The 15,173-nt window shown below is 50.3% G+C and overlaps 1 protein-coding gene across 5 annotated transcripts in view; it reads right to left on the reverse strand.

Annotated features, from left to right (window-relative positions):
• Positions 1 to 15,173, reverse strand: part of LIG1 (DNA ligase 1) — a 62,278-nt gene that overhangs the window by 14,852 nt on the left and 32,253 nt on the right. For all 5 annotated transcript variants that reach the window (XM_058280505.2, XM_058280507.2, XM_058280504.2 and 2 more), the window contains exons 10-15: positions 11,733 to 11,813; positions 11,402 to 11,458; positions 3,150 to 3,322; positions 1,684 to 1,850; positions 1,217 to 1,293; positions 197 to 288 (exon numbers count right to left, since the gene is read on the reverse strand). In XM_058280505.2, the coding sequence (XP_058136488.1) occupies positions 197 to 288; positions 1,217 to 1,293; positions 1,684 to 1,850; positions 3,150 to 3,322; positions 11,402 to 11,458; positions 11,733 to 11,813 (647 nt within the window). The remainder of the gene's footprint in view (positions 1 to 196; positions 289 to 1,216; positions 1,294 to 1,683; positions 1,851 to 3,149; positions 3,323 to 11,401; positions 11,459 to 11,732; positions 11,814 to 15,173) is intronic.

A 15,173-nucleotide genomic window follows, 5' to 3' on the forward strand; every position in this document is an offset into this window, starting at 1 on the left:
GCAGGGGGATGGATCACCTGGAGGCAGGGGGGAGGACCGCCTGGGGGCAGGGGGATGGATCACCTGGAGGCAGGGGGGAGGACCGCCTGGGGGCAGGGGGATGGATCACCTGGGGGCAGGGGGGAGGACCGCCTGGGGGCAGGGGAGCGGGGAGGCTTCTCAAGGTGGGGCACAGAGACTGGCCAGAGGAGCTCACCTTGGCCTGGGGGCGTGAGGCTCACGGCCTGGGCGAGGGCGGCCAGGACCGACTGCTCTGCCAGCCCGAGGCGCAGCCGTCCACTCAGGGACCTGGGAAAGAGAAGGGGAAAGGGTTAGCTGGCACCTTTTGAATCCTGTTCCCTACACCCTGCTCCATCCCCCTGCAGTTTCCCGCCCCAACCATTGGCATACCCCCCTTCCCAAAAACTACAACACCTTTCAGTGTCAGAAGGAACCCAAGAGATCACACAGCCCCACTAAACAGAAGAGGAAACCGTAGCCGGCTAATAACAGATGTGATGACCTCTGGCTCTACTGGGAACAGAACTCAGGACCTGCAGGTGTTTTCCCTGCTCCTCTCAGCTGCTCTCGGCAAGGGCGATGAGGAGAGAAGGGTAACTCAAGGGTGGTGCTGGGCCTGGACCAGGAGGCCTGCCCACCCACCCAGGACGTCAACAGGGGTGGTGGTCAGGAGCCTGCCCCCAGCACTGGTCTTGGCTTGAGCCAGTGACTGCAGGGAAGTAGCTTTTTCTCTCTGCCTCCATTTCCCCTTCTATAATCTGGGGGTGAGGAGAACATGACCTGCCTCAGAGTCACTGAAAGGAACTGACGGGAAAAAGCACACGGCACAGGCGGGACACCCAGGAAATGCCCCGTGGGGGTGGGTGTGAGCTGTTAATGGCTTTGATTTCACTGCGTGGCAAACGCTTGCGTATGAGCCACACTGCCCCGGCTCCAGCCACGCAGGCCTTGCCCATCTTCAGGCCTCACCCATTGTGTTCTTTACCCGTGAGACCCAGGCCCTCTCCAGGCAGCAATGCCGAAGGAGAGAAGTTGGCCGATGAAAAGAAGCCTAGAATCCCCTCCCCACCACTGCCCCCAGGCCTGGGCCCCTTGCTTGTGTCCTCCTCACCCCAGGGCACTCGGGCACCAGCAGGTGATTCCAGCTGCCAGGCCCTCCCCACTTCCACTCTAGGACCTGCAGTCCCCCCTCCCCGACTGTACAGGCCACATGCACCTGGCGATGAATCGGGCTTCCGAGTGGCGGCAGGCGACAAAGAGGCCCTTGATGATGTCCATCTTCTTGGCTGTGGACTGCAAGAGGTGGGGAAGAGCAGTTCCTCCTGCCAGCCAGGTTGCCTGGGAGCTGCTGCCCCCTGGGGAATATCTACCTGCCTCACCCCACCCTGCCGCCCAGTTCCACAGCCCCCCGCTCTCTGCAGTCAACGGGGCTGGCTCTTCTTGCCTCCCTCCCTCCCTTTATTCAGTAAATCTGAATTGAGCCCAGTCACCCGGCAGGCAGCGGGTGAGGTGACAGAAACCTGGAGGGATTGTCCCCAGCCACGAGCAGGAAGAAGGAAACGAAGCTCTGCATTGCCAGCACAGTCTAAGCAGAAGCCTTCTTGCTGCATGTGTTGCTTCTCATCCCCAGAGAGGAAGAGCAGAGGGCCGGGGTAGAGGGGTAAGCCACCCTGCCCTACTCACAGCGTGGCCGGTGAGCCGGGCGATCTCGCGGAATTTGGCGAAGACCCCAGCAGCCGTGAGAGGGGGTGGGGGCAGCATGAGCCTCTGCGTGCTGCGGCTGTTCTCGGCCACCAGCCCCACGTCGCCCTTCTCAGCTGCCTCGGTCCGTACAGACTCCAGCTGCCGGCCTTGGGGAGAGAGAGTGCGGGTGGGGGTGGGCAGGCGAAGGGACACGCCTCCTCCGGGAGCCTGGAGGCTCCTTCCTCACGGGCTCCCAGTTCCTCAGGCTCATCCATGAGGCTGGAGCCGTCGTTCAACACCTGTCTCCTGCCAGAATGCCACAGAGAGGACAGGGGTAGCCAGACGGGCAAGTCTGGGGCAGACGCTCAGCTGGGCAGGGCATGCAGGTGGAAGGACGAAGCGGCTGAGGGGACCCTCTGCCCTGCCCCACTGGGCACTGGCATACCAGCAGTGACCAGCCAGCCTGTGCTTGCTTTTGTGACTGAATCTTCCTAAAATCATCGACTGAAACATATTGCTCATGTCTGGCCTTACTTGCGGCCTTGGATGGAACTGGTCCCAAGGCCCTGGCCAGCTGTAGGTACAGGTGGCTGGGAAGTGGTTCCAGCCTCTCAGAAACTACACACCCTTTACACAACACCCTGCGTTGCCTTACTATTCTGCAGTGAAATTCACAGATGGTGTAACTTACCAACACACATAATCTCAATATAATGCCCTAACTGCAAATAGAAAATAAACAAAAGGAAAGTACTTTGTAATAAAACAGATGCATTTCCATCCAGTGGGTCCCCTCCACGAGGGACCCTCTGCAACCCACCCCGTCACTAGTAAGATCCTCAGGGCATTAGCTCCTTCCCCTGCCCACCAGGCCCCTGCCTCTCCCTGCTCCATCCACTCTCCTCTGGTCCCTGTGGCCTGGGCCAGCTCCTCTTCCTCCTGGATCCTGGCACCGCTGCATGGCGCTGCCCCTCACCTGCCCCTCACCTGCTCACCTGTCAAGTGCTCGCAGCCTGTGGCAGCCTCTAGCCACACCTCCTGCCTCTCCCCAGGCACAGGTGCGGCAGCCACACCAGGCTGCTGGCCTCCCACACACCCGTCCTGCCCTCGTCTCCAGTGTCCTCGAGCACCCCTCCGCCCTCCAGGTTCTGCCAGCCAAAGTCCTTTAGGGCCTCTGCAACCTCCCTGAGCCCAGCCCTCAGCCCCACCTCCGTCCTGTCACTGTAGCCTGCTGATCCCTCCCCAGCCCGTTCTGTCCCCTTGGCCCCTGCCTCGACACAGGCCCCTTCTCCTCTCACCAGAACCACCGCCCACGACCCCCTCTGGAGCCTGCCCCTCCAGGCTCCCTGGCCCGATCTCCCCCGCTCTCCACCTTCAGTCTCTCCCCGCCTTCTCCCAGGGTCCCTCTACCTCTCCACTTCCCCTCAAAGTCCCACTGTGGTCCCTCTACACAGCCCCTTTCTCACCTGTGGCCTGGGCCACGGCCTTGAGAAGGACGCCATCACCAACGCCAAGCTCCAGGCCCTGCTGGGGCGGCCCGAGGCGGTTCAAGCTGAGGTAGACGATGGGCAGGAGGTCTGGAGGGGACAGGGCCACCACAGAGCGCAGCAGGTTGCTCAGCGTCTTCACCATGCGGAGCCTGGGGAGGGAACAGCGCTGGGACCCGGTTCTTCCAGGCGGGTGGGGAGGACAGAAGGAACCAGAGAGGAGAGAGGAGGAACGCAGTCTACACGCCGGGGCCGCAGGCACCACCACACGCTGCTGTGGCAGTGACTCAGTGCCAGACCCCAAGGGGGACTAGCCGGGGCGATGGTCACGAGGGCCGCCACCCTTCCCAGAGAAACAGCAGCCGGGCTGAGCACGGGAAGCGCTTCCTCTGGGTTCCCAGCACTTTGTGCTTTAGTTCCCAGAATTCTCACAGCCCCTAGGCGTACACACCAGTATCACTCCCATTGAGCAGAGGACGCACATGAGGCACAGAAAGATCGCGTCTCTTGCCAAGGACACACAGCTAGCAAGTATCAATTTGAGCCTTGAGCCAAGGCCATCGGCTCAAGGACCCGTGCTCCCAACCACTAAGCTCTGCTGCCTCTGGAAATAAAGTCATGTTTACATCACAGAAATCGTGAAAACATCTAGGCTTGCTGCTGGCAGATCTGGAGAGCCTGACTTAAAAGAGAATTCCAAGGTACCAGTGTAGGTGCACACCTGTTGATAACTGCTACAGGCAGGGCCTCCGTGGGATGCTGTACTGAGCTGACCTGTGCCCCCAGTTCAGGTCTCCCTGGAAGCTCAGCATGTGGCCTTATTTGGAAATAGGTCTTGCAGATAGATGAACTTAAGGGAAACTTGAGATGAGACCATCCTGGATCAGTGTAGGTCCTCAACCAAGGAGTGTCCCCAGAAGAGATGGAAAAGGGCACAGGGAGACATGGGGGAGAAGGCCACGAGCAGGTGGAGGCAGAGGGGGGGTGAGGCACCTGTCAGCCAAGGAGCACGCAGGAGCGCCAGCAACACCAGGAGCTGAGAGCGCCAGGAGCTGGGGCTTTCCCTAGAGCCCCTAGAAGGCACCAACCCTACCAACAGGTTAATTTCTGACTTCTGGTCTCCTGCACTGTGACAGAGAAAATTCTGTTGTTCTAAGCCACCTGGTTTGTGAACATTTATTACACCAACCCTAGGAAACTAAAGCAGATGCTAAAATTAGTGGGCAGAAAGTTTGAGGAGAAATAGGATACTTGCAAAGGGTCAAAGAAATTCCCACAAGATGCTTTCTAGTTGCAAAGAGAGCAAGAGCAATACGCCTGGGAGGCAACGCCGAAGCCGAGGAACCAGTGAGGAGACTCCGCAACACCGGATACCCTGGCAGGACGCACCAAGAAGCGTCACTTCTGGGGGCTCTTCAAAAGAATCTGATCCTGAGAACATACCAGACAAACCCAAATTGAGACAGCCTATAAAACCACTGGGCCCAGGCGGAGTGTCAAGGTGAGGCCAGAGAAAGACTGAGAAACTGTCCACGACTGACGGAGGCCAAGGAGGCAGGATGGCGAAATACAGTGGGGATCCTCTGGATGAGTCCTGGGCCAGAGCAGAGGACGAGGGGGGAGAATGGCGACATTAAAATACTGTCTGTAGGTTACTTAGCAGAATTGTACCAATTTTAATGCCTTGGAATATCACTATGTTTGACACTGTGACATAAACTAAACACAGAAGGGAATGCTCGGGTGGGAAGGACAGGGAGGAAGGAGGTGGGCCTCGACCCTGGCGAGGAATGGGGGGAGTGCTGCCCTGTGCCAGGGTTAGCACAGCACTGCTGGGCGTGCAGGGCTCTGCGGGCAACAGCTCTGCACTGGATGGGGAGTTCTCGCTATGACCAAGAACCCGATTTCCTTTCACCAACACAGAGGAAGCTCAGCAAGACTGAACTTACTTTTGATTACTTAAGGAAGGTTAAAGATGACCACACGCTGAACTGTGCAGTTCCTGCCTCAGGAGGTGGAGCCTGTTTCCCAGGGGCTCATCTGTGTGTCTTGCTTTGACTGAGACAATGAGGCAGGAATGGCACCATGGGACTGACGAGCCTGAGCCTCAAGAGGACTGTAGTTACTTTCGTCCGCTTAGAATCTACCTGTCAGGGAAGCAGCAGCCAGCGCCAACCAGCTCTCGTGAGCGAGGCCCTCCCAAACCGACGGCCCTGAGACGGCTGCAGCCGCATGAGGGACCCCAGGCCAGCCCTGCGGATGCCCAGCTGAGCCCGGCTGAGCTGCTGACTCAGAACAACTGTAATAAAAACAAACCAAGTCCACCGCAGCCCAGCCCATTTGCCTCTCATGCTCCAGCGATACTAGTGGGTCCCCATCCCCCATAAGCCCCCATCACACATGCTGGTTCTTATCCTGGACTGCTGCCCGGGCTGTGCCCTCCCCGGGGACTGCCCACCTCCCCACCTCATCACCTGCCTGTCAAGGTCACCAAGGAGCCGAGGTTGCTAACTCCAGTGGTCAGTCCTCAGTGCCTATCACTCTTAGCCTCCTAGCAGCACTTGTCTTAATTTCTAGCACCTCACACTTGCCTGGTTCCCTCCTATCTCACTTCCTGGCTCTTCTCAGTCTCCTTTCTTGGTTCCTCATCGCCTCCCAGGCTCTTAAAATGAGCACCTTGGGGCTCAGTCCTCGGGCCTCCTCTTCCCGAGCTACACTTGTTCCTTAGACCTCTCATCCAGCTCAAAGTTTGCCCATGACTGACAACTGTTGATCCCTACCTTTCGTCTTCACCCCAGGCCTCAGCTGACCAATAAAGACTCCACACAACACCTAGCAGCACAGAACACCAGCTCAACAGTCCAAAACTAAGTTCCTGACCCTCCTTCCCAACGTTGCTCCTCACACATCTGCCCCATCCCAGCAGATGGCAACTCCATCCTTCCGGTGCTCCCAAGGGCCTGTTCTCTCTCTCCCCACATTCAATGCACCAGTAATTCCTGGGAGCTCTGCCTTCAAAATAATCGTGAATCCAATCCCTTCTCTCAAAGCAAAATAAATCAGTTAAGGCATTCATAAAACATCTTCACATGAAGCATCTGTCTTTTCTGTATTTCTTGTCAACTCAGTGTCTCTGGTATCTGGTTTTCCACATAACATCAACCTCAGTGCCAAAGCATTGGTGATATAGCATGCCACAAAAGAATGTTCCAGACTTCTGGGAAGATGACATCAGAGTTGGCAGGTAAGGCTCAACTCCTTCACAAAAACAATGGAGACAAGGCAAAAAGCTGTCTGAGGAAATCTGCTTTGGGGGTCAGGAGCCCAGGACAGTGCTGCACAAACCCCAGGAGGGCGAGGGACAGACAGCTGAAGAAGCCTAAATGACAACCGTGAGTTACTAACCCAGGTGGCAGTCAGAAATAGCACCCACCCCCCTACCCCCAAGGCATAAGCATGGATAAAACCTGTGGCCACTGCAGTGGACTGAGGGGAACAGATGTCTTCCTCCCTGGGAAGAGGGCGAGTGTGGCGGAGGGTAGAGAGTGGTTTCTCTTCAGTGAATTTGGCCAGTAAAGATCAGAATCACTGGCCAGTGGAGATTAAGACACCTCCACAGAAAGAGTCACAGACAAGCACCACCTGCTGGCTGGCCAGGAAACTGCAAAGAGAAAAACCGCTGTTAGGTCTCCCATGTCCTAAACCCCAGGAAGAACGTCTGTGCCCCATGAGTCCCTGGCCAGATTGTGAAAACTTAAGCTGAGTAATTTTAAAGGCTCAGAATAAGTTGAACCAAAAATCAAACAAGAGCCGTGAAACAGGGAAGGGGACTTGGCCCAATGGATAGGGCGTCCGCCTACCACATGGGAGGTCTACGGTTCAAACCCCGGGCCTCTGACCCATGTATAGCTGGCCCATGCACAGTGCTGATGCGCGCAAGGAGTGCCGTGCCATGCAGGGGTGTCCTTCGCATAGGGGAGCCCCATGTGCAAGGAGTGCACCCCATAAAGAGAGCCGCCCAGCATGAAAGAAAGTGCAGCCGGCTCAAAAAAGGCGCTGCACACACGGAGAGCTGACACAGCAAGATGACATGACAAAAAGAAACACAGATTCCCGGTAACCACTGATAAAGATAGAAGCAGTCACAGAAGAACACACAGTGAATGGACACAGAGAGGAGACAACCGGGAGAGGGGAGAGAAATAAATAAAGAAGAAATCTTATTAAAAAAAAAAAAAAAAAAAAGAGCTATGAAACAAAACCACTAGGCAACCACAATGTAAACCCAAATGTTACCTTGTTTGAAAGCTATTGTCTCAATATCTGTACATCAGTTTCAGTAAATATAGTATGAACACGTAAAAAAAAAAAACCACTAGGCAAGAGAGAAAAACTGTCAAAATAAATTCACCAACGTATTCAGATGCCTAGACTAGACATCAGCAAAATTTACAAGCCATACTAAGAAACAAGAAGAGCTGGACCAGCCAAAGGAGCAAACCCAAAATCCTGAAAAGACACAGGATCTAGGACAATGAAAATCACAGAAATCTCCTAAATCAATTCAAGGAGTTGAAGGAAAATATGACTAAAGAGATAGAGGATATTAAGACATTGGGTGAGCATAAAGAACAATCTGAAAGCCTGTAAAGAAAAATAACAGTCCTTATGGGAATGAAAGACAATGGATGAGATTAAAAATACATTAGATGAATTGAAGATTCATCTAGATTTGAATTGATGGAAGACAGAATTAGTGATATCAGGGACGTAACATCTGAACTTGAAAAGACAGGAGAACGGAAAAAATGGAACAGGGTCTTAGGGAATTAAATAATAAAGCAAAATGCACAAACATACACATTATCAGTGTCCCAAAAGAAGAGAACAGAAAAAGGGGCAGAAAGAATATTTGAAGAAACAATGACCAAAAACTTCCCAACCCTTATGAAAGACATAACTATCAATATCCAAGAAGGATAATGCACCCCAAACAGAATAAATTCGAATAGACTTATTCCAAGACACCTACTACTCAGAGTGACAAATATCAGAGATAAACAGAGGATTCTGAAAGCAGCAAGAGAAAAGCAAAGCATCACATACAAGGGAACCTCAGTAAGATTTCAGTGCCAACCTCTCACTGGAAACCATGGAGGTGAGAAGAAAGTGGTACAAATACTTAAGTACTGAAAGAGAAAAACTGCCAGCCAAGAATGCTGAATGGGCAAAACTATCCTTCAAAAATGAGGGTAAGTTTAGTCTTCACAAACAAAAACAGAGCGTATGTTACCAAAAGACCAGGATCTACAAGAGAAACTAAAGGGCGTGCTACAACCTGAAAGGAAAAAACAAGGGCAAGAGACTAAGAGGAGAGTGTAGAAATGAAGATTATTAGGAAGGGTAAACTAAAGGGTAAAAAGATAGACAATAGTAAGATATGACATCAGAAAGTTGGGTAAAATGGACAAAGCAAGTAATGCCTTTACAGTAATAACACTGAATGTTAATGGACTGAATTCCCCAATCAAAAGACATAAACTGATAAAATGGACAAAACATATGAGCCAACTTCATGCTGTCTACAAGAGACTCACCTCAAACATAAGGACACAACTAGGTTGAAAGTGAAAGGCTGGAAAAATATTCCATGCATATAGCAACCAAAAAAGATGATCTGGAGTAGCAATACTAATATCGGACAAAATATATTTTAAATGCAAACTGTTCTAAGAAATTAAGAAGATCATTATATATTAATAAAAGGGGCAATATTTACACATTCATCCTGGGTGCCCCAAGATACATGAGGCACACATTGGCAAAACTGAAGGGAGAAATAGATGCCTCTACAATATTTGGGGACATCAATGCACTGCTCTCAGGATGGGACCGAACATCTAGACAAAGGATAAATAAGGAAAGCCTAAATAATAGGATAGATGAACTAGACCTAACAGACATTTAAGAGCATTACACTCCAAAACAGAAGGATATACATTCTTTTCCAAGTGCACATGGATCGTTTTCCAGGAGAGACCATATGTTGGATCACAAGACTGGTTTCAATAAATTTAAAAAGATTATAATTATACAAAACTCTTTCTCTGATCATAATGGAATGAAGCTGGAAATCAGTAACAGGTGGAAAAATGGAAAATTCACAAGTATATGGAGATTAAACAGCATACTTTTAAAAAGAATGTTCCACAAGGGTCTTTAACAGGCAGACTCTAGAGTGGCCCCAGGGTCCCCGCCTCCTGGTGGTCCTGCTCTTGTGTAATCACCATCCCTTCAATATGGACAGTATTTATGACTTTGCTTCTAAGCAAATAAGTACAGCAAAGGTGATGGATGCCACGTCCATCATTACGTTACACTACACAGGACTCCATCTTGGTTCTGGTATCGCCCTCCCCATTGATGGTTTTCAAGAAGTGTTGTGAATCCTGCAGCCGCAGGGAATGAATTCTGCCAACAACCTGAGGGAGCCAGAGCCTCTGCTGAGAACCCAGGCCTGGCCAGGGCCTTGACTGCAGCCATGTGAGGCCCTGAGCAAAGGACCCAGTCACACTGTGCTGACTCATTACTTACAGAAACTGAGACAATAAACAGGTGCTGTTCTAAGCTGCTTAGTCTGCAAAATTTGTTACACAGCATTAGAAAACCTAATAGACTGGCTTCTGTTCAAAATTAGTGAGCAGTTTCTGACAAATGAACATGCGCTGCCATACCGATGGTCCTGTGCCATGCATCAGTCAGGAGCTGCTCAGCACCTGGACAGGCCTTTCATCTATTCCAAAGGCCCTGGCACTGCTTCCTCCTTTAGTAGCACTGTTTGGCACAAGACAGGCAGTCTTGGTACACATTATCTCAGTAACTAAAGGTACCTCATCTTCATCAACTTATGACAATCACGCTTTCTTAGGTACCATGTGGAAACAGCTGTTCCTTGGCAAGACCATATGGATTTGATTTCTTTCCTTTAAGAACGTTGACTTCATTATTACCAAACTCATGCCCACCCTTCCCTTTTTCCAGACTCTCCTGCATAGCCAGCGTTTTTTTCAATGCCAATTCATGGAGCAATTTTTGGAAGGACTGTAAAACTTGAATGGCAATTAAACTGAATACATGGAATACTAAAGAGGCACATGAATCCACTGAAGGGATGGTGCTGTTAACAGCTATTAACATGTTCGTGCACGCACAGGTGTGACTGTGAAGTCCTGGCCACCAACTGTCCCGGATGCACCTGGATTTCAGTTTTTCACTGAAAACTGCACATTTTATAATCAACGAAGATGGACTTTTGTTTTTTATTATCAGGGAGGCACTACTATGCTGAGGTTAAGATTTAAATCCCAACACTAACACTGGCCAGCTGTGTGACCCTGGACAGGGGACTTTTCCTCTCTGAGCCTCATATGAACAACAGGAGGGGAGGCTAAGATCCCACATCCTCACAGGGCCATTGTGAGGATGAAATATTTAGTACAGTGCCCAATAAAAAGTGCTCAATAAAAGTTAGCTCCTGCTGCTTGTGACATTAACAGCGATATGCCTCCCAATATCCATTCTCCCCTCCTACAGGAAAAGAGCTGGGTGCAAGCTCATCACACGAATGCCTGCACTTCCTAGCCTCCTTGCAGGAAGAGTGGCCTGTGACTAAGTCCTGGCCAACAGATGAGGATGACGTGCACAGCGTCCAGGTCCTGTAAAGGGAGCCACAAGCTCTCCCCGTTGCCGTGTCTCCTTCCTACAGACACGTGGGATGTGGCCAGGCAAGAGCCATCGTGAACCAAGTTCTTACTGCCAACATCCTGCCCACAACAAAGCAGTAAGATTGAGGGAACATAGGTTTCTTGTACCACAAAGCCACCCTACCAGACCTAGACTGCTTATGCCGACTGTTAAAAAGCAAGATAGACATTTCTATCTCATTTCAGCCACTGTTGTTTTGGGTCTCCAGGCTAGCAACCAAACCTACAACACTTCTTGTGCTTACTATGCTAATTGTTGTTATCGTTAGTAGTCACTCAGTCCCCAAGGTCGGAGATGCAATAGACAATCAGCATTTGCTGAATGAAACCCAATTATAGGGCCCGCAATCATGTTCTGCGTGAGGGTGGGGAGAGCAGGGAGAGCAGAGGCTGAAAGGACAAGGCGGTGTGGTCAGCAGCCACGGCCCCATACCACCCCACCCCGCCCAGGCGGGCCTGCTTAGTTACCGAGCAGAAACCTCCTCGATCTTCTCAAATGTGCGAGCCACGGCCAAATATGGGACTCTGCAGAAAGAAGAGACACAAGAGGACTTTGTGTAGCCGATGCTTCTGTCCACCTACTCTTCCTCCCAGACCTCCCTGGGGACAGCCTTGCTAATACCCAAATGCCCACAAACAATCCCACTGCCCAGGGCTTTTCTGTCTCCTTCCAAGCTGCGGACTGTATCCCCAGAACAGGAGAGGGGGGTCTGACAATTTCCTCCATTTGAGGCCTCCAGTTAGAGCCTCCCACAGCGCAGGGACTCAAGTAAGACCGTCTGGAGGGGAGAAGCCTCACTTCTCGCCTGGTTTCCAGCAGGCATCTTCGATGGGATGGTAGTTTTTCTTGGCAGGATTGTAGCTGGTGGGGTCCTGGGATCTGTGGAGGCAAAAAGGACAATAAACTGGCTAACTGCCTGGGCCAAAGAGAAGTCCTTCCTCCAACTAATGCTGATGGGGCCCTGATTATGTGCCAGGCCTGGTTCTAGGCTCAAGGGCACAGGTGTGAATGAAAATAAAGTTCACTAACCTGGAGCTCACATTCTAGTGGGAGGATCAGGGAAAATAAATATATAAACAAACAGCTTTATTCATTAAAAATTTTTTAAAAAATTGTTTTAGTTGTGCTTATAGGTTAACGGTATATTTATGATCATTACTGCAGTCAAGGGCATGTTTTATTATTTTTTTAAAGTTTTGTTAAACAGGATAAAGCTAAGCACGGGGACATGGGGAGAGAGCACTTGGCGAAGTACTATTTCAGAAGCCTGATGGGACAGTAGGGCAGAGGGATACGAGAGGTGAGCAGAGTGGACAGCACAGGAAAGAGCATTCCCAGGAGAGGGAACAGCAAGTGCAAAGGCCCTGCGGCGGAGACACACTTGACATGTTCAAGAACAGAACAAGGGTCAGCAAGGCTGGAGCAGAGTGACATGATCTGAATATTGTTTAGGGTCCACTCAGCCAGCTGCACCTTCACCCACCCTGGAACAGAGGGAGGAGGGCGCAGTTACTGCCACAAGTGTTAACAATCAGCCCTACAAAGGCCCTACAAAGGAGGGACTCTTTCTACCTCTATTTTCCAGATAAGGAAACTAAGGCACAAAGTGGTTCAGAACTCACCCACTGTCACACAGCTAGTAAGAGCTGGAGGGACAGCGTCCTAAACCTCTGCATTAGAAATGCCTCCAGTAATGCCTAACGCTGACCTAGGCAGTCGTGGCAGTCCAGACTCTGCAGTCAAGACCCATCTGGGTTCAAACCCCAGCTCTGCCACTGGCCAACTGCTTCATCCTGGGGAAGGGGCGTCTCCGCTCTGACTGCAGGGTGTCCATCTGTACAACGGAGCTACTTCAAGTCTCTACCCTGACATGTCGTCCTGAGGGTTAAATAAGAAAATATAGGGAGGGCTTCCCACTCCTGGCACTTTATGGGGAATATTTTAACAACAACATAGACCCTCTAGATATAGAGGGATCTAGACTATATGTCAAAATAGGTGGAGAGAGTTCTGGAATTTAAGCCCTGCCACCGATTCTGACGCAGAGCCAGGCTGCCGACGGCTGGGCTGCCAGAGCCTTACGAGAGCTGCACAGGGCTCATCAAGGCCCTGTGTTCAGCAGGAGCGGCCATCAGAGCCAGTCCCACCATATCCTCAAGAGGCAGCACAGGATGGTGGTTGAGGGGCCCCGGAGCCAGGGGGCCTGGTTCAAATCCCAGCTCTGCCACTCCCACTCACGTGACCTAAGCAAGGCACCAAAAAGTAACAACAGTGATAGTACACCCCGCTGAGCATGGCCATGGCCAGATCCTGGTCTAAATGCTTCACACCCTCAGGAGGACGCAGAGGCACAGAAAAGTTAAGCCACTTCCCAAGGCCCACAGCTAGTAAGGTGGAGCTGGTACTCCTTACCACTCTATAATTCCACCCTGCCTCACTTTTCTCATCTGTGAAATGGGCTAACAAGAGGGTTGTGCCATGAGGATTCCATGGCATGTTAGTACATACAAGGTGTGGCCTGCAGTGAAGTCGGTGAAAGCGCACACTTCTGCTATCCATACAGCCCCATTTTAAAGGCGAGGAAAGTCAAGTCCTGAAAGGTTTGCCTGTCTCCTGGAGGAGCCATAAGGTAGAGGACAAGTGGCAGGGCTAGGAATAGTGCAGGAAAAGGGGTCACAGGATCACATGAAAAGGAAAATAGGACATATAATACGCAGGACACCAATTTTGTTAGAGACATACATACGTAAATACACAAAAGCAGACAAGGACCTAGGAGGCAGGTTGGGGCCATGGTGAGGGGTCCAGGCTCAGGAACCAGGCACACACAGGTCCCAGGTCCAGCCCGACCCCTGTCTCTCTGTGGGGTGTTGGGAAGCTGACCTACCCTCTCGGCCAACTGTTTCATTGTCTGCAAATCCTAAAATATCCCCTTCCTCCACAGGATTACCGCTGAGATGAAGTAAAACAGTAAAAGGAGATTTCCAGAGGAGGTGGTGGCTATTATTATAATGCCGCCACAGATTGAAACAGTGTCATTTAATGTCACCAATAAGATCTCACTTTGAGTATGAAATTGAAGTTAAGAATCAACAAAATATTTTTATTAGAATAATTAAATTCCAATCATGGAATAGTACAGCTGACAAGAATTTCATCTGATGTTCATTTTTAGAAGCACAAAATACAATTAAAGTGATTTTGGACTTCTGCATATTATTTTTAATACAGTGGTCTTTCTGCTTAGCAGAAATTATGTCAAGCTCTACTTTTTGCCTTTTGTGTTCATTTTTCTAACTTACAGGACATGAGAAATTCAATAGGGGTTAAAGACTGAACTGATAACCATCATATTTTATTTGAAGACACAATCCATCATTAAAGAAGAAAAAACCTGCAAATGGATACTGGATTGCATGAGAAATCAACAAATATGGGGCTTTGATGAAGTACTAATGGTTCAATACAAATGGTCAAAATATGCCAGGAGATACGCTTTTTTTTTTTAAGATTTATTTTTTAATTTATTTCTCTCCCCTTCCCCATCTCCCCTGTTGTCTGCCCTTGTGTCCATTAGCTGTGTGTTCTTTTGTGTCCGCTTGCATTCTCAGCAGCACTGGGAATGTGTCTCTTCGTTGCGTCATCTTGCTGCATCAGCTCTCAGTGTGTGCAGGGCCACTTGTGGGCAGGCTGTGCTTTTCACACAGGGCGGCTCTCCTTGTGGGGCACACTCGTTGCATGTGGGGCTCCCCTATGTGGGGAACACCCCTGTGTGGCATGGCACTCCTTGCATGGGGCAGCATTGTGCATGGGCCGGCTCACCACATGGGCCAGGAGGCCCTGGCTTCAAACCCTGGACCTCCTATATGGTAGGTGGATGCTCTATCAGTTGAGTTCCATCTACTTCCCAGGAGATAAGCTTTTAATTATGAAAAACTTTCCTAAGATATTCAATGGAAAATACTTTGAAATTCATAAATATGTTTCATTTCCCTTCTGTTATTAGCTTCAATTATAAACTGGAGATTGTCACACATACTTTAAAACTTGCTGTGAGTAGAGGTAAATTTAAACATCTAACAGACTATCTGGCAAATCTATGCATTCAATAAAATGCTACTGTCACGACCTATGTCAAAAGCAATGAACTCTTCCCAGCTATTTATATGGCTTTAGGAGCCCTGTGCTTATACTTCTCATTATTTTATACCACACATTTTTTTCAGATACTCAATGAAC

This window comes from Dasypus novemcinctus, chromosome 18, assembly GCF_030445035.2.
Source record: "Dasypus novemcinctus isolate mDasNov1 chromosome 18, mDasNov1.1.hap2, whole genome shotgun sequence".
NCBI classification, from domain to species: Eukaryota; Metazoa; Chordata; class Mammalia; order Cingulata; family Dasypodidae; genus Dasypus; species Dasypus novemcinctus.